This window comes from Anopheles maculipalpis, chromosome 3RL, assembly GCF_943734695.1.
Source record: "Anopheles maculipalpis chromosome 3RL, idAnoMacuDA_375_x, whole genome shotgun sequence".
Lineage (NCBI taxonomy): Eukaryota > Metazoa > Arthropoda > Insecta > Diptera > Culicidae > Anopheles > Anopheles maculipalpis.
In genome coordinates, this window is record NC_064872.1 from 24875444 (window position 1) to 24888484 (window position 13041).

Below are 13041 nucleotides of genomic sequence, written 5' to 3' on the forward strand. Positions count from 1 at the left end.
TACCACCACGAGATCGTCGCCGTCAACTGATAGTCAGCTTCCGTGTCGGGCTATATCGCAGCCAGAGCCTCTTGCAAGCAGGTAATGTCTTCGTCGCATTGATCCTCAAAACAATCCTACCGGCCTCACGTTTCAGTCGCTTGTGCGCCTCGTTGACCGCTGCAGATGTCCGTTCAATGATATCAATGTCATCCCCGAAACCAAGGAATTGGAGAGATCGGGTAAAACTCGCTTCCCGGAAGCAGCTAATCATGCTCTTAAATAAGTAGTTTTCAATTATTTCTATGAATTGACCAAATCGATCTGGTAATGTCAATGATCAATATCAGAAACCTCAGTAAAAATGAGTAAAAAAGGAAGTCTTTTCGGATTTTGTCAATGCTAGATGGCCATGGGTGGTCTGTTAGTTGAGCTGTTCCTTTAACCGATCCTTCAATATTTTTTGCAAAATAATAAACTAATCACGTGACATCCTCAGATGTCAAAAGTGATTTCAGTTGCTCTGCTATCTGTAGGTTATATTTTATGCTTTTGTATCAAAGGTATTAATTTAAACATGGGACAAAGTCCAGTGGCCTAGGAGGTAGCAGTGCAGGCGTTCATACGAAAGGATTCGAATATCCTTCTACATATGAATTAAGTCAAGCCGGACTAGACATAACCAGAAATAGCACACCAAAATCGCTCACAATTGTAGTGCCATAGAAAAAGCTAAATATTTTAAAGGCATTTCACATCCGTACAGGATTAATACATCAGAAAGAAATATAAAAATATTCAGTACAAGTGCTGAACATACATTTGTATTTCAAGATTGATTTCGTGCTGCCAAGTAATTGTGGTGTTTCGTAAACAGTTCCGCTACACGAACATCTTTTAATCGTTCCACACAGGCAGCAGTGTCCGAGAGATCCAGATTTGCCGGATAGTGTACCTCCAAAAACAGCACATCTTTAGCTGTTGTTTCCGCAATTCGATTGAACCCTTGAAAGTCCAACCCATCAACGGTGTGAGAATCAATCTGTTTTCCATCAACCATTTCCTTTATCAGTACAATGTACGATGCATGATAAAACTGTGGTCCTTTCACGTAGATCACTGGTAAAGGAAAGAAATAAAAATAGAATCATTTATCTTATCTTTACAACATGTCTTTGTAAAACCTTACCAAAGTCTCCGCCAAATTTGATTCCACTCTTGATGACCCAGTTTTTCGCCTTGAGGTACAAATACGCGCAATAGCAAGCGAGGAAGTTTTTCTTTATCTTACGAAACCTTTCGAACGCTTCTAGCATATCAATCGTTTTATCGAATAGATCTTTTAATTGTAAAATATTTAACGTATGCATCAGAAAGAAGGCTTCTTCTAAAAATAAGCATAAAGGTTCGCTCACAGTATCTTGACTTGGATTTGGTTCCAGATTCGTGTTCCGTTTGCGTTTCCGTGCCAACTCACGTGAGTTTGTAACACAAGCCGGAAATGCCCGGGACAACATCCCTTGACCAAAGCCTCCATTTAAGCACAACACGCGGATAGAAGCTAAATCAGTAACATCCACTGTAAAGCCCGTAAAAATACCCTGTATTTGCAATGTTTCGGTGGCGGCTTTATCGTAAACTGGCAAGGGAAGTGTTTGTGCCAGTTCCGGGATGATTTTCTTTTTCGCTCTAAGGCTATATGCAAACAAACTGCCTTTGGTATTCATCTTAGAAGCTGTGAAACAGTTCAATATGTCCTATAAATACACTAAATGTAACTCATTTTTTTTAATTATTCAATAAAAAGACACGTCCTATCGCGCTGCAGTTGCTATTCTTGTTTACGTTTCTAGGTGATTGTTTACTTTTGAAGCGTTTATTGCCATTAATTCGATTTAAGCGTTTTTAACAGATGAAGTGTTTTTGGGATGCAAAAGGTGCTGTCGCTACATCGAACTGACAATTTTTCCGAACTGGATCAGCTGGTAAGAATTGAATTAATAATTTTAGTATTTTCTTCCTTCTAAATAACATTTTTGATGATTTTAAATAATTTCATGAATTTTTTTATTGTTAACAAGACGCAAAGATAAGAAAACTCAAGAAAATAGGATAAAAAATCCTAAAATATCCATTTCTGTACTGTCATCATTTGCAAAACAACAGCTGTCAAAACTGCACAACACACCCGGACCTGCTCTACCATCATCCTAGGTCATATGATCACAAATATTTTTCTCGTACTGTTCACCTGTACGGAAAGGTAAAGTGTTTCACGGTCTCTGTTCCGAAGTCGTTCGAGTTTTCGAGAGCTTGCTGCCTGTCCGTCTTTCCACCCAGCAAACATGACCGACGTTCAGGATATTATGTCGTCACTTCCGGACGATAAAATCGGTAAGTAGCAACCGTTCAGCTATTGTTTTGCTGACTCCTGCACGTACGAACAAAACGATTCCTCCCATTCCCCCGTCCGACAGAGCCCTTGCGAGCTCTAATCGATACTCGATGTGTAGCGAATCCTTTGATGCGCATTACCTGTGGTGGTTAAAGTTAATCCCTTTCATCGAATAGACTATGCAATCATTGCCCATTGCAATAGAATGCAATTGCAATAGAATTCCCACCAACATCCGGAGGGTGATAGTCGAGTCATTACCTAAGACGATTTAATTTTCATCACGTGATGGTATTACTTTTCTTTTGGCAGATATGATTGCTGCGACGAGCGTCTTGCAGCAGCAGGCCGGAGACATCCGCCAGAACAAGCCGAACTGGTACTCCTACATGCAGTAAGCGTCCAGGCCATTAATCCCATCCGTCTGGCTAGACATTAATATCTCTTGATTGCTCTTTCCCCCTCCGTCGTAGGTCGCAGATGATTTCGCAGGAAGATTATGCCTGCGTCAGCTCGCTGGACAAGGATAAGAAGGCTCAGGCCCAGTACCTGCAAGAAAATGCCGGTCAGTGCGCTAAAACTCTGCTCAACATGTTGGCCCACGTCTCGAAGGATCAAACGATCCAGTACATTCTGGTGCTGATCGATGATCTGCTGCAGGAGGATCGGGCCCGGGTACAGATTTTCCACGACTATGCCAACAAGAAGAAGGAAAGCGTTTGGGCACCGTTCCTGAATCTGCTCAACCGTCAGGATGGGTTCATCGTGAACATGGCGTCGCGCGTCGTAGGCAAGCTTGCTTGTTGGGGACAGGAGCAGATGCCCAAGTCCGATCTGCACTTCTATCTGCAATGGCTAAAGGATCAGCTGACCGTTGCTGTAAGTATCCAATGCAAACGTGTGATGCGAAAAGTTATGTTTTTCGTTCCGGTTTGGCATGAGCTGCTAGATTGTTTTACTAACACATACTACCTATAACATTGCTTGGACTGCTGGTTGTGAGGAAGAATTACTCGCGCGTACGTGTGGAAGTATACTCTAACCCCTATTTTCGGGTTTAATAACAAAATTGGGACCAGTTTTGAAGGTATCGCTGTGTTCCACACTAACCTTTCCACGTGTTTCGAGCTCTAGTTGGGTTGGGACACTTGCCTGTCTGCCTTCTAACCAAGTTGCCAACAGAGGCCAACTAGAGCTATTGAGTGTGATTGGTCCTTAGTAGACATGTTTTCGTGTTTGTGTGTGTGTGTGTCCGTGTGGTTGTTTGGATTTTAATTTGATTTAACGGTTTTAAAACCAAAACAATTTATTGTGCGTAGAAGGATATCATTATTGATGCAATTACTATTTTACCAATCCTGTGTATATATATATTTATTCGAAAAACCGTTGTAAATCCAACCCACTACTGCTCGGGGGAAAAAAATCACCACAAAAAAATAACACAAAACGAAGGCTCAAAAACTGTTGCATGAAATGGAGGAGGCGGAAAAGAAGCGACTGGCGGAAGCGGCCGCTTCGCACCATGGCCACCATGGGCATCACGGGGAAGCGCATCACCCGAATAGCCACCATCATCAGATCGCAGAGCGGTACCGCGAAATATCGAGTGCGATCGACGATCCTCAGCGTGGTGGTTCCTCGAAGGAAGATCTGCACGTGACGCTAACGGTAGTCGATAACGATGAAAACATGCACCGTTTCTCATGATTTTACACTTACTTGTAAATTCCTTAAACCCACCCCCTCAATACTCCCCTGTATTGGCGTTGCGTTGAAACAAACACATTCACGTAGAACACTACACGTAGGCACAATATGTTAACCAGTAAAGAAATCTCTCCGGAAACTCATGCCTTACTAAAAAAAACCGTACCGTCGTCTCATCCACCTGTGAGCCGTCCATATGTGTGTCACCATCAGCATCATTCTTTGTGGCTATTGACGCTGCTTAAGACATCGAAAAGATAATTATAATTTTTTTTTTTTCTCCACCGGGTTTCATATTCAAGAACAACGAATACATCCAATCGGTGGCACGCTGTCTGCAAATGATGCTGCGCGTCGATGAATATCGGTTTGCTTTCGTCACCGTCGATGGAATCAGCACGCTCATCAGCATCCTGTCGTCCCGGGTGAACTTCCAGGTAAAAAAATACGCTTGGGAAGTAGTGGAGGGAACTCCGGAGTAGATTAATGAATATACTCTGATTCCGATTTTAAAAAACCGGGGTATACTCCGGAAAAAATAAGGATTTAATTACGGAATTTACTCTGGAATAATCAGGAGTTTGCGTGGGAGTAAATCCGTTGTTGTATGTTCTACGCCTACTTCTAAACTCCGGAGTTTACTTAGGATCAATCCGGATTTAACTCTTTTTTACTCCAGAGCAAACTCCGTATTACTCCGGAGCAATTATTCCGGAAAGCTTCAGAGTCGGATTATTCAGAAAAATGAGGATTTATCCATTACTATTGGAGAGGGGCTTCTCAAACTTCCTCCAGCATACCAACTAAATCACCATTGTTCTTTTCTCTGTTGTAGGTTCAATATCAACTGGTGTTCTGTCTGTGGGTGCTAACGTTCAATCCACTGCTGGCGGAAAAGATGAACAAGTTTAACGTTATCCCGATTTTGGCCGACATTTTGAGCGATTGTGCGAAGGAGAAGGTAACGCGCATCATACTGGCCGTGTTCCGTAATCTGATCGAGAAGCCGGAAGACTCGCAGGTAGCGAAGGAACACTGCATTGCGATGGTGCAATGTAAGGTGATGAAGCAGCTTACCATTTTGGAGCAGCGCCGGTTTGATGATGAGGATATTACCGGCGATGTTGAGTTTTTGACGGAAAAGCTTCAAAATTCGGTACAAGATTTGAGTTCGTTCGATGAGTACGCTACCGAGGTAAAGAGCGCCCGGTTGGAATGGTCCCCGGTGCACAAGTCGGCCAAGTTTTGGCGTGAAAATGCTCAGCGTTTGAACGAGAAGCAGTACGAGCTGTTGCGCATTCTGGTACATCTGCTGGAAACGTCGAAGGATCCGTTGGTGTTGTCGGTCGCTAGCTACGACATTGGGGAGTACGTGCGTCACTATCCGAGAGGCAAACAGTACGTTGAGATGAAGGATCACAAATTTGTAGAGCAAATTAATATAAATTTTAACTTTCCAACTCCTAACAGCGTTATTGAGCAGCTGGGAGGCAAGCAGCTGGTCATGCAATTGCTCGCCCACGAAGACCCGAACGTACGTTACGAAGCTTTGCTGGCTGTCCAGAAGCTGATGGTGCACAACTGGTAAGATGTACAAGCCTTTTTTAAAGGCACCAAACTAACCTTTTACATATGTTTTCCCCCACTACAGGGAGTACCTTGGCAAGCAGCTCGAGAAGGAAAATGAAAAGGCACCGCAGGGCAGTGCACCGATCAGTGGCAAAGCTTAAAAGCCGGTCGTTTAAAGCAACCTAATCGAACACGCCTCGTAACGATCAATAGAGGCACCTTCAGTAGTGGCCATGGCCAACAAAAAAAAAGAGTAAATGCATTCCATACCGTGGACAATGTTTTGGAAACTTTTTAAAAAATGTGAGTGCAAGTATGTGTGTGTATATATATAAAAGTTCCCCGTTCAAGCTGGTACATATGAACACTTAAAAGCTGATGCGCCCACTAGCAAAGCACGAGCACCGTTTTTAAAGGAAGCGCCAAAAACAACACCTTCCTTGCTTAATGTATTACGCCTATTCAAATTGTTATGTTTTTGTTTCTCCTGGTGAGGATACGCGTCATCAAACGCTTCACTGGTGTCATTAGCTGTAAGAGATAGTTATCATTTCAAGTGCAACATACATAGAGAAAGCGAGAGAATACAATGATAGATATATTAATCGAAAGACGAACATTAATAAAACACCTTTAAATCAATATGTAAGCAACAATTCCTAGTGTCCTTGTGGTTTTGTTTTCTCCAACATCCATCAATTACAAAACGTAAGATAGAAAAGGTGCTGGGATAGCGGGACTGAAAAAGAAATTCCAGATGCGATGAAGTAAAACCATAAGGCGACAAATATTGACAAGGTCTGATAAGTGACGGGAATAATAATCGACGTATGAGACTTCGTTTTCTAAGAGTTTTCTCCGTCAAAAGCGACCTCATCCTTCCAAGGTGCGCATTGTATGCTTAGTCAACCAAAATTTTGCCTCTTAAGAAGTTTTGTTGTACGATCTCGCTATGGTTGTGCAAACAACGCGCCATCCATGGGCCTTCGTTGTCCAAGAGTTATTGTCGTAAATGTCAAATTATCTATCAAGAGACTTCGTCATTTTAAAAACCTTCTGGCTTAGGAGTCCCGAGCTGAAGCCCAAAACGAATTATTTATTGTAAATACTGGCGGATCTGATGATTAGAGTTGCAACTACAGCCTCGAACTCAATCACCATCACCTCCACCCCGCTCGCCATTTTTTATCTGAAGATGCCCCAACACTGTAGGGCCTTAGAAGGCTAAATACGCCTCCAAGGGTACTTTTGGTTCAAGGACATGGGGCTCGCTGTCCAAGGATCCTAGTGATGTTTTATCATTTCTCAGTTCATTCTAAGAGCCTGGAGTATGAACTTGACTGTAGAGAAGGGTGGTGAAGGAGGACGATGAAATTGGGTAGATGTCTCCATGCATTCTAGACATTCTAGAGGATACGACATCGTACAACACGGAAGAGAATTCCCAATAGATTCGGAGACAGGGAAATAATTTGAGAAGACCGAGTTTTAAACATTAAACAGAACATTAATTTTAAATGCAAAAAAAACCAACGCTTTCCCCTCGTCTTGTTTCTTTTACTGGCATTTATTATATTTTTCATAAATAACATTCACATTTTCCTCGGAGCAATAAAGACAAAAAAACAGATAAGTATAATAAAGTAAATCAAACCGATACACCTGTTCCGTCGTTCATCTTACAACGAGTATAACTAATTCGCGCGTGTTTTTATTTATTTTTTATCCGTGTCATTTTCGCCGCTGCGGGACACGGAGGAGCATTTTTTGCTTCACTGTCAATCGTATCGTTTTTCCATCACCCTGCAGCATCGCTTCGTACCGTGTTGGTGTCCCTCCCGAGTGAAATATTTAACCCAACCTTCTCCCGCCCAACCCAATAATCCAACCCGTCATGTAGTCCTAGGCTCCCCTAGAGAGTAAGGTGTGCAAATAATGCTTTGTTTCGAGAGCTAATTTCCTATTCAATATTGCTTCCAGTTAATTTAAATTCTGCACAATATACGAACAAATACCACCTACAGACTAAATCCAGCCTCGAGTCGAGTGAGTCGACGACCGCATTCTTCATCGTAGCATTTTTTGTTTGTTTTATGCAGCATTTATAATACCAAGTGTGTGTAATAGTATATGTACTCAGCAACAAACATTGCTACAAGCCTCCTGCTCCACCACGCTGTGTGTGTGTGTATTCAAAAAGGTACAGATTGTAGTACTTGGTTAAGCCGTTTCGCCAACAACAATGAATAGGCTAATCGCGATGCCTATCGAAATATATAGTAGGGAGTAATATGCACGCCTGTATATCCTGTGTAGTTTTCCAAATTATTGTTCTCGTACAGATCCTCTACGATCGCACCGGTCGATCTCTAAACCTACTGCTACTGCTGATCCAGGACGGTTATTTCGATTGGAGGAATAAACCGCCATACATGTGATGCACTGTCCGGTCCCGGTGTCGCTAGCGTTGGCAATCCGGTACCTGATTCGTCTGTCCGCTGTTGTGGTGCAGCTTGCAGAGTCGAACTGAGCGATCGACACTGAATATCTGCCTTGAAACGGCCGGGAGTGAAGAACAGAACCGAGCACTTGTGGAACGCTTTCTCGTCTTTGTTTAACGATGGAATGAGTATGCTGCAAAATGGGCAAAAAGGCATTATTAGACCAACTTGTTCTTGTAATGGATTGAAAAGCTTAACTTGAAATACTTACTGATTAGGACCGGACATTGTGACACGCGTCTCTAAACGATAGTTTTGAACACCGTTCTGATAATCCTGATAAAACTGCACCGACAATTGCACCTGATGTAGCACTGATGCCGACAGATTGCAGATGCTAATGCTAAAGCTAAGAAACTGCCCGGTAACGCACGTTACCTCCGACTGTGGCGCTACCACCTGATCGTCAACTTTAACCTCTGTGGAAGTAAAAATTTAGATAAATGCAACTGATTTAGATTCAGGCTTGTTCGACTTACCCCACTCGAGCGGAGGCACGGTCACCAGATCAAGCATTGTCGGTGAGAGTGTAATACCGCGCAACGAAGCAGTCCCATGGCAGTCAATGCCCGGCAGTGACCATTTAAGATTGACATTTTCCGAAATGTGCTCGGAGCAGACCCGCTCGGTCAGATCGGAACTATCGCTCGTGCTCGTACCGGCCACACCACTCATTATGCTAGGCATATTGTGATGATCCGCTGAACCACTTCCGATCGAATGTATCTGCTGCTGCTGGTGATGGTGATGAAAATGATTGTGATGTTGCTGCTGATGTTCGGCTACGGCGGCAAAAATTCGTTCCAGGGGACATCGTTGTACCGGGACCGGCACGCGACAACTTTCCTTAGCCTCAATGAGTATTGTTTTGTTGGAGGTATAGTTGAGTGACATTTCCTGCGCAGTTAGGTTCACCACGTCCAGCACCAGGTAGAACTGGGATGGGCTATAAGAAAGGAAAGCAAAGAAGGCAATTCTTAGCTGAGAATTTAATCAATTGAATCAATTGACAATTGACTTATCATGCCAGTGAGTCTAAAAGTTGCGAATAAACTAAGACTTTTGCTAACTGTTCTATAAAACTGGGGTTGTTCAATATCGGATAATGCCAGAGTGCCCGACGATAAAGCTTATCGCAATTCCAACCGCGAAATTCTAAGGTCAACGGTCTGTATTCCTTATTCATGGACTCTAGTTGTCTAGTCATTAAAAAAAAGCTTCATAATTGGTGAGGCATTGCACATCGGAGAAGTTAAAAAAATGCATGACCCTATTATCGGTCCTTCTACAACGTAACAATCGAACGACATCTCCTAACCTTTTAATGATCAAGACAGAGATATATCTGAGCGCCAAGGCCTCAAAAATGCCAGCTAACACTGCCGCAAAGACTTTCGAGATGCACGGAGTACTGGAGGATATAGATTTGGAGATACGACTTCACTGTTTTAACCAACACAGTTCTTTACATCTTCTATTTCCAAAACCATACCTTTAAAAGCTAAGAACTCATAACACTAAGCTGTACTTACATTTCCGCCGACAAAACGTCCCAATTGGTAATTTGTGCGCTTGGCAGTAGCTCCACATTAAACGAGATTGCACACTGTCGACAGAAGCCTTCCTGCAAACCTTCCCCGCCAGAATATTTAAACCGTAACTGCGCATCCAACTGTCGTGGCACATGTCCCGTCGATATGCCAACGCTAAGCGTCGCCAACGACGAATGTCCCGAATGTGATGAGCGAAAGCTCGACGTCAACAGCTCATTCCTTCGATGTGTGTTCGTTGGTGAACTGATGCGGCTCGGTATACTCGGGTTACCACTTCCTCCACCCGAAAGCAACCCACCACCACCACCACCTCCATGCGAGACAGTTAAACTCTGCGGACCAGCACTATTCATCCCATCCGGATTATGCGACAACGAGTATCCCGCTATCTGGCCCGGTCCCGCTGTGAGTGCGCCAAGAAAATCGGCCTCCCCAAAGATCACCAGCTTGAAATCGATACTTTCGTTCGGTTGGATGGGTAGCTTCTGGTGCAGTTCATCCGTTGCTAGCTGAAATATCCGACTCTGCAGGGAAGCTTCCAACGTCGAATGGAACGTAGCGTCCACGTACTCAATCGGGATGTTGCTTGTGTTTGTGAGCGTAATCGTACATTCACCTCTTTCGCCGTTGTACAGCGTTATGCTGGCGGACGTTGTAACAAAGTCCGCATTTGGCATGCCGCTAAACGTTGCCGTCTGAGGGAGACTCGTTTTTGTCTCGAGCTTCGGTAGCGCCGGTATTACCTTCACCTTGTAGCACGGTGGCAGATGGCGTTCCTTTCGATGTAGCATGTGCTTCAGCCGACAGTTCGACTTCACACCGAGCGTGTGCGTACTGTAGCCTTGAATTTCAAGCTCACCGCACTCGATCGAGGTACCGTGTAGGGACACGTTCGTTGAGACGTTAGGCTGTAGGGTGACGGTTTGGGGGAAAGCCTCAAACACAACGCCCGTCGTAAGAAGTCGCATATCCGTCACCTGCAACTCGAACGGCAACGGATTCATTAGACTTAAGCTTACCTCACACACATCGTGCTGTATCCAGTTGAAGGTGATTTTGCTATCATCCTTCTCGACGCCACGCCGGTCAAGGGAACTGAAGTGAATTGGGGTGAAAAGAAATGGCCCACTGTCCACCTTGTTAACGACGATTTTGGTCGGTTTTAAGTGAGGCGCTAAATCCTTCACCAGGAGTTGCGAGCAATGAGGCAGATCGGTTAGATTGGCTGGCGGTATTACAATACCGTTCTCCAGCACCAACGGTACGGGAGCACCCTCACACTGAGCGCTTAGATTCTGTAGCTGCAGGGCCATTTCCCGCTGTTCGTGTGGCGTTAAATTCTTCCACATGGTTTGCAGTAGAAAGGTCATGTGGCGTGTCGCTAATGCCGACTGTCCTAGTCGCCGAGCAGTCCCGACGAGTTGCTGCAACAGATCGATCTGCAACACCGGCCAGCCCATATTATTCTCAAGCACCTCGTTCGGTTCCAGCGATAACTTATGCCCGGAAAAGCTTTCCAACATTAACCGATAGCTTTGACCCCAGTCAGGGTTGCTGTTGCTTTGGGCGACATGCCGCCAGGCGGCCAGCCGCTGACAGAAAGCCGCCTTACGATTGTAACCTATCTTTTGGTACAGATCGGTCAGTACTTCGAACCGTCGCACCCGCTGCTGCTCGGTCATGTTCAAATTGATGTAGAGTACGTTCTGCAGGAACATAGCTACATCCAGATTCTTGCCCTGCTCGATACAAATACGGGCCGCTTTCAGGGCCGCCTCCGTTTCTATAATACCAGCGTTCCGATACTTGCTGTAGTTGATGATGGCATCACGGTAGCGCACCGTAATTTCATCCGGTTGCAGAATATTGGCGGGAAATTTAGTTGCCACCCCAGTACCCGGTTTATTAACCAACGTCGTCCCCGAGTCGGATGAAGAACTTCCGCTGGCCGTTCCACTACCACCCGAACCAGACGACAAGCTCGAGCTAATGGACGATGCCGAAGAGTTAGATGAGGCGGACGTTTTATCCGCCCCAACAATCGTCGCCGTATCGGACGAACTGAGGTTAATAACCATGTCCGACTTTTTGTGCTTCATCGTCGAACTATCGCCCCCGTTGTAACTCCCAGTGTACAGCTGATTACGGGCAAGATTAAACTTCTGTGGAGAGGAAGAGTTCTCCTGCAGACTAGAGTTTCTTTGTATAGACATGGTGTAGCGGAAGTTAGGATAGAGCAGTATAGCGGATGCCGCACAGAGCCCTTCGTTGGCCGCGCCCAACCACAGCGAGTCACTTATGGCACGTAGAGTTTCGCTCGCGGCATGAAAGAAGTTAAGCGATTCGGCGACAAGGCCCGCCTGCAGCGTCAGATCACCCAAATGCTTGGTCATGCGCCCAATGCAGCGCTTCCTGTTGTTTCTACTCTCCAGGTCCAGCCCGACGAAATCTTTCTTCTCGAACGGTGCCAACAGTAGCGGTGCCTTCTCGAGCTTCTCACGCGTCTTTTCCATCCGTTTCAGCTCCAGTATGTAGTAGAGGGAGGTAATGAACTCCGAAATCTTCGTTTCCAAGTTGCTGCAAGGATCGTTCTCGGGGTAGAAGAACGCACGGCTCTTGAAGTTGGACGGCGTTTGGAAGCATTTTTCGAGCGTTGTCTTACTACCAGCGTCTGGTCCCATTGTCGCACCCGCCGCACCGTTCATCTTTTGCAACTCGTCCGTACTCGGTCCGAACAGTAGGCAACGCGAATCGAACAGTGTGTGCGTGTACTTCACTTTCAAGGACTCATGCACCCGGCACAGTTCGTTCAATTCGCTTTGGGCCTCAAACTTTCCCACCGTTATGAGACCCAACAGTCGGCGATGGGTTTGAAAGTCACCCCAATCATTGTTTTCCACCGGATGGTCACGTATGTACCGCACCCAGATATCTCTCGTGCTACCGGTCGAATCAGCTGGAAAAGGGGAAGTTCCCATTAGACACGCCACACCAAAGTTTGTTCGATACGACCGGACACTTACCAGGTATTTTGACGTTGTTAACCCGCTGCACTCGTTCGAAGACGCGCTGCAAAGACCGTGGCTTCGAGGAACCGATTCCTCGCACCAGGATTAACAAACAACCATGGTGGTAATGGTGCTGCTCATAATCTGGATGCGCCATAATCGGATCTCCAGGTCCTTGCGATAACATGTAACTTACCGAGGATCTCATTTAATCCTCATTTACTCGTGCTACTTTTGTTGTTGGCTCGTGTTTTTGTTGTTTGTCGTTATTCACTACATACACCGTGTTTCGTTGCTCCAGACCGCAGCAGTTTCGCTAAACCAAA

General features: G+C 45.1%; 5 protein-coding genes across 7 annotated transcripts in view; 1 reads left to right on the top strand and 4 right to left on the bottom strand.

The window, feature by feature from the left end:
* Window positions 1-13041, bottom strand: part of LOC126565697 (uncharacterized) — a 341656-nt gene that overhangs the window by 317446 nt on the left and 11169 nt on the right. The gene's annotated exons all lie outside the window — the stretch shown is intronic.
* LOC126565193 (ubiquitin thioesterase otubain-like) overlaps window positions 1-13041 on the bottom strand; it is a 345090-nt gene that overhangs the window by 30027 nt on the left and 302022 nt on the right. The window lies entirely within an intron of this gene.
* LOC126565208 (tRNA-splicing endonuclease subunit Sen2) lies at window positions 809-1706 on the bottom strand. The gene is made up of 2 exons (XM_050222363.1): window positions 1169-1706; window positions 809-1098 (listed from the first exon to the last, which is right to left on the bottom strand). The coding sequence occupies exons 1-2, from the start codon at window positions 1704-1706 to the stop codon at window positions 809-811; spliced, it is 828 nt and encodes a 275-aa protein (XP_050078320.1).
* On the top strand, window positions 2183-5854 carry LOC126564459 (V-type proton ATPase subunit H). Of its 2 annotated transcripts, XM_050221521.1 has the most exons (8): window positions 2183-2373; window positions 2687-2768; window positions 2848-3253; window positions 3830-4045; window positions 4387-4521; window positions 4920-5482; window positions 5555-5668; window positions 5736-5854. In XM_050221521.1, exons 1-8 carry the CDS (start codon window positions 2325-2327, stop codon window positions 5812-5814), a joined length of 1644 nt encoding a protein of 547 aa, XP_050077478.1. In that variant the 5' UTR covers window positions 2183-2324; the 3' UTR covers window positions 5815-5854. The 2 variants fall into 2 exon arrangements, with proteins under 2 accessions (XP_050077478.1, XP_050077479.1); XM_050221522.1 differs by lacking the exon at window positions 3830-4045 and having other exon boundaries at window positions 2185-2373; window positions 5736-5844.
* LOC126563850 (protein brunelleschi) lies at window positions 8035-12973 on the bottom strand. Its single transcript, XM_050220626.1, has 5 exons — window positions 12731-12973; window positions 9687-12663; window positions 8634-9100; window positions 8366-8573; window positions 8035-8287 (listed from the first exon to the last, which is right to left on the bottom strand). The coding sequence occupies exons 1-5, from the start codon at window positions 12921-12923 to the stop codon at window positions 8035-8037; spliced, it is 4098 nt and encodes a 1365-aa protein (XP_050076583.1). The 5' UTR covers window positions 12924-12973.

What these genes read in the sequence shown, in the direction of transcription:
- LOC126565208 (XM_050222363.1), bottom strand. Translation starts at nt 1,706, where the DNA reads ATGAATACCAAAGGCAGTTTGTTTGCATATAGCCTTAGAGCGAAAAAG. An exon ending in CAAATTTGGCGGAGACTTTG is followed by an intron (nt 1,099 to 1,168) that starts GTAAGGTTTTAC and finishes TTCCTTTACCAG; the next exon opens with TGATCTACGTGAAAGGACCA.
- LOC126564459 (XM_050221521.1), top strand. Translation starts at nt 2,325, where the DNA reads ATGACCGACGTTCAGGATATTATGTCGTCACTTCCGGACGATAAAATC. An exon ending in CGTCCCGGGTGAACTTCCAG is followed by an intron (nt 4,522 to 4,919) that starts GTAAAAAAATAC and finishes TCTCTGTTGTAG; the next exon opens with GTTCAATATCAACTGGTGTT. An exon ending in CACTATCCGAGAGGCAAACA is followed by an intron (nt 5,483 to 5,554) that starts GTACGTTGAGAT and finishes AACTCCTAACAG; the next exon opens with CGTTATTGAGCAGCTGGGAG.
- LOC126563850 (XM_050220626.1), bottom strand. Translation starts at nt 12,923, where the DNA reads ATGAGATCCTCGGTAAGTTACATGTTATCGCAAGGACCTGGAGATCCG. An exon ending in CGTGCCTCCGCTCGAGTGGG is followed by an intron (nt 8,574 to 8,633) that starts GTAAGTCGAACA and finishes TTACTTCCACAG; the next exon opens with AGGTTAAAGTTGACGATCAG. An exon ending in ACAATGTCCGGTCCTAATCA is followed by an intron (nt 8,288 to 8,365) that starts GTAAGTATTTCA and finishes CCCATTTTGCAG; the next exon opens with CATACTCATTCCATCGTTAA.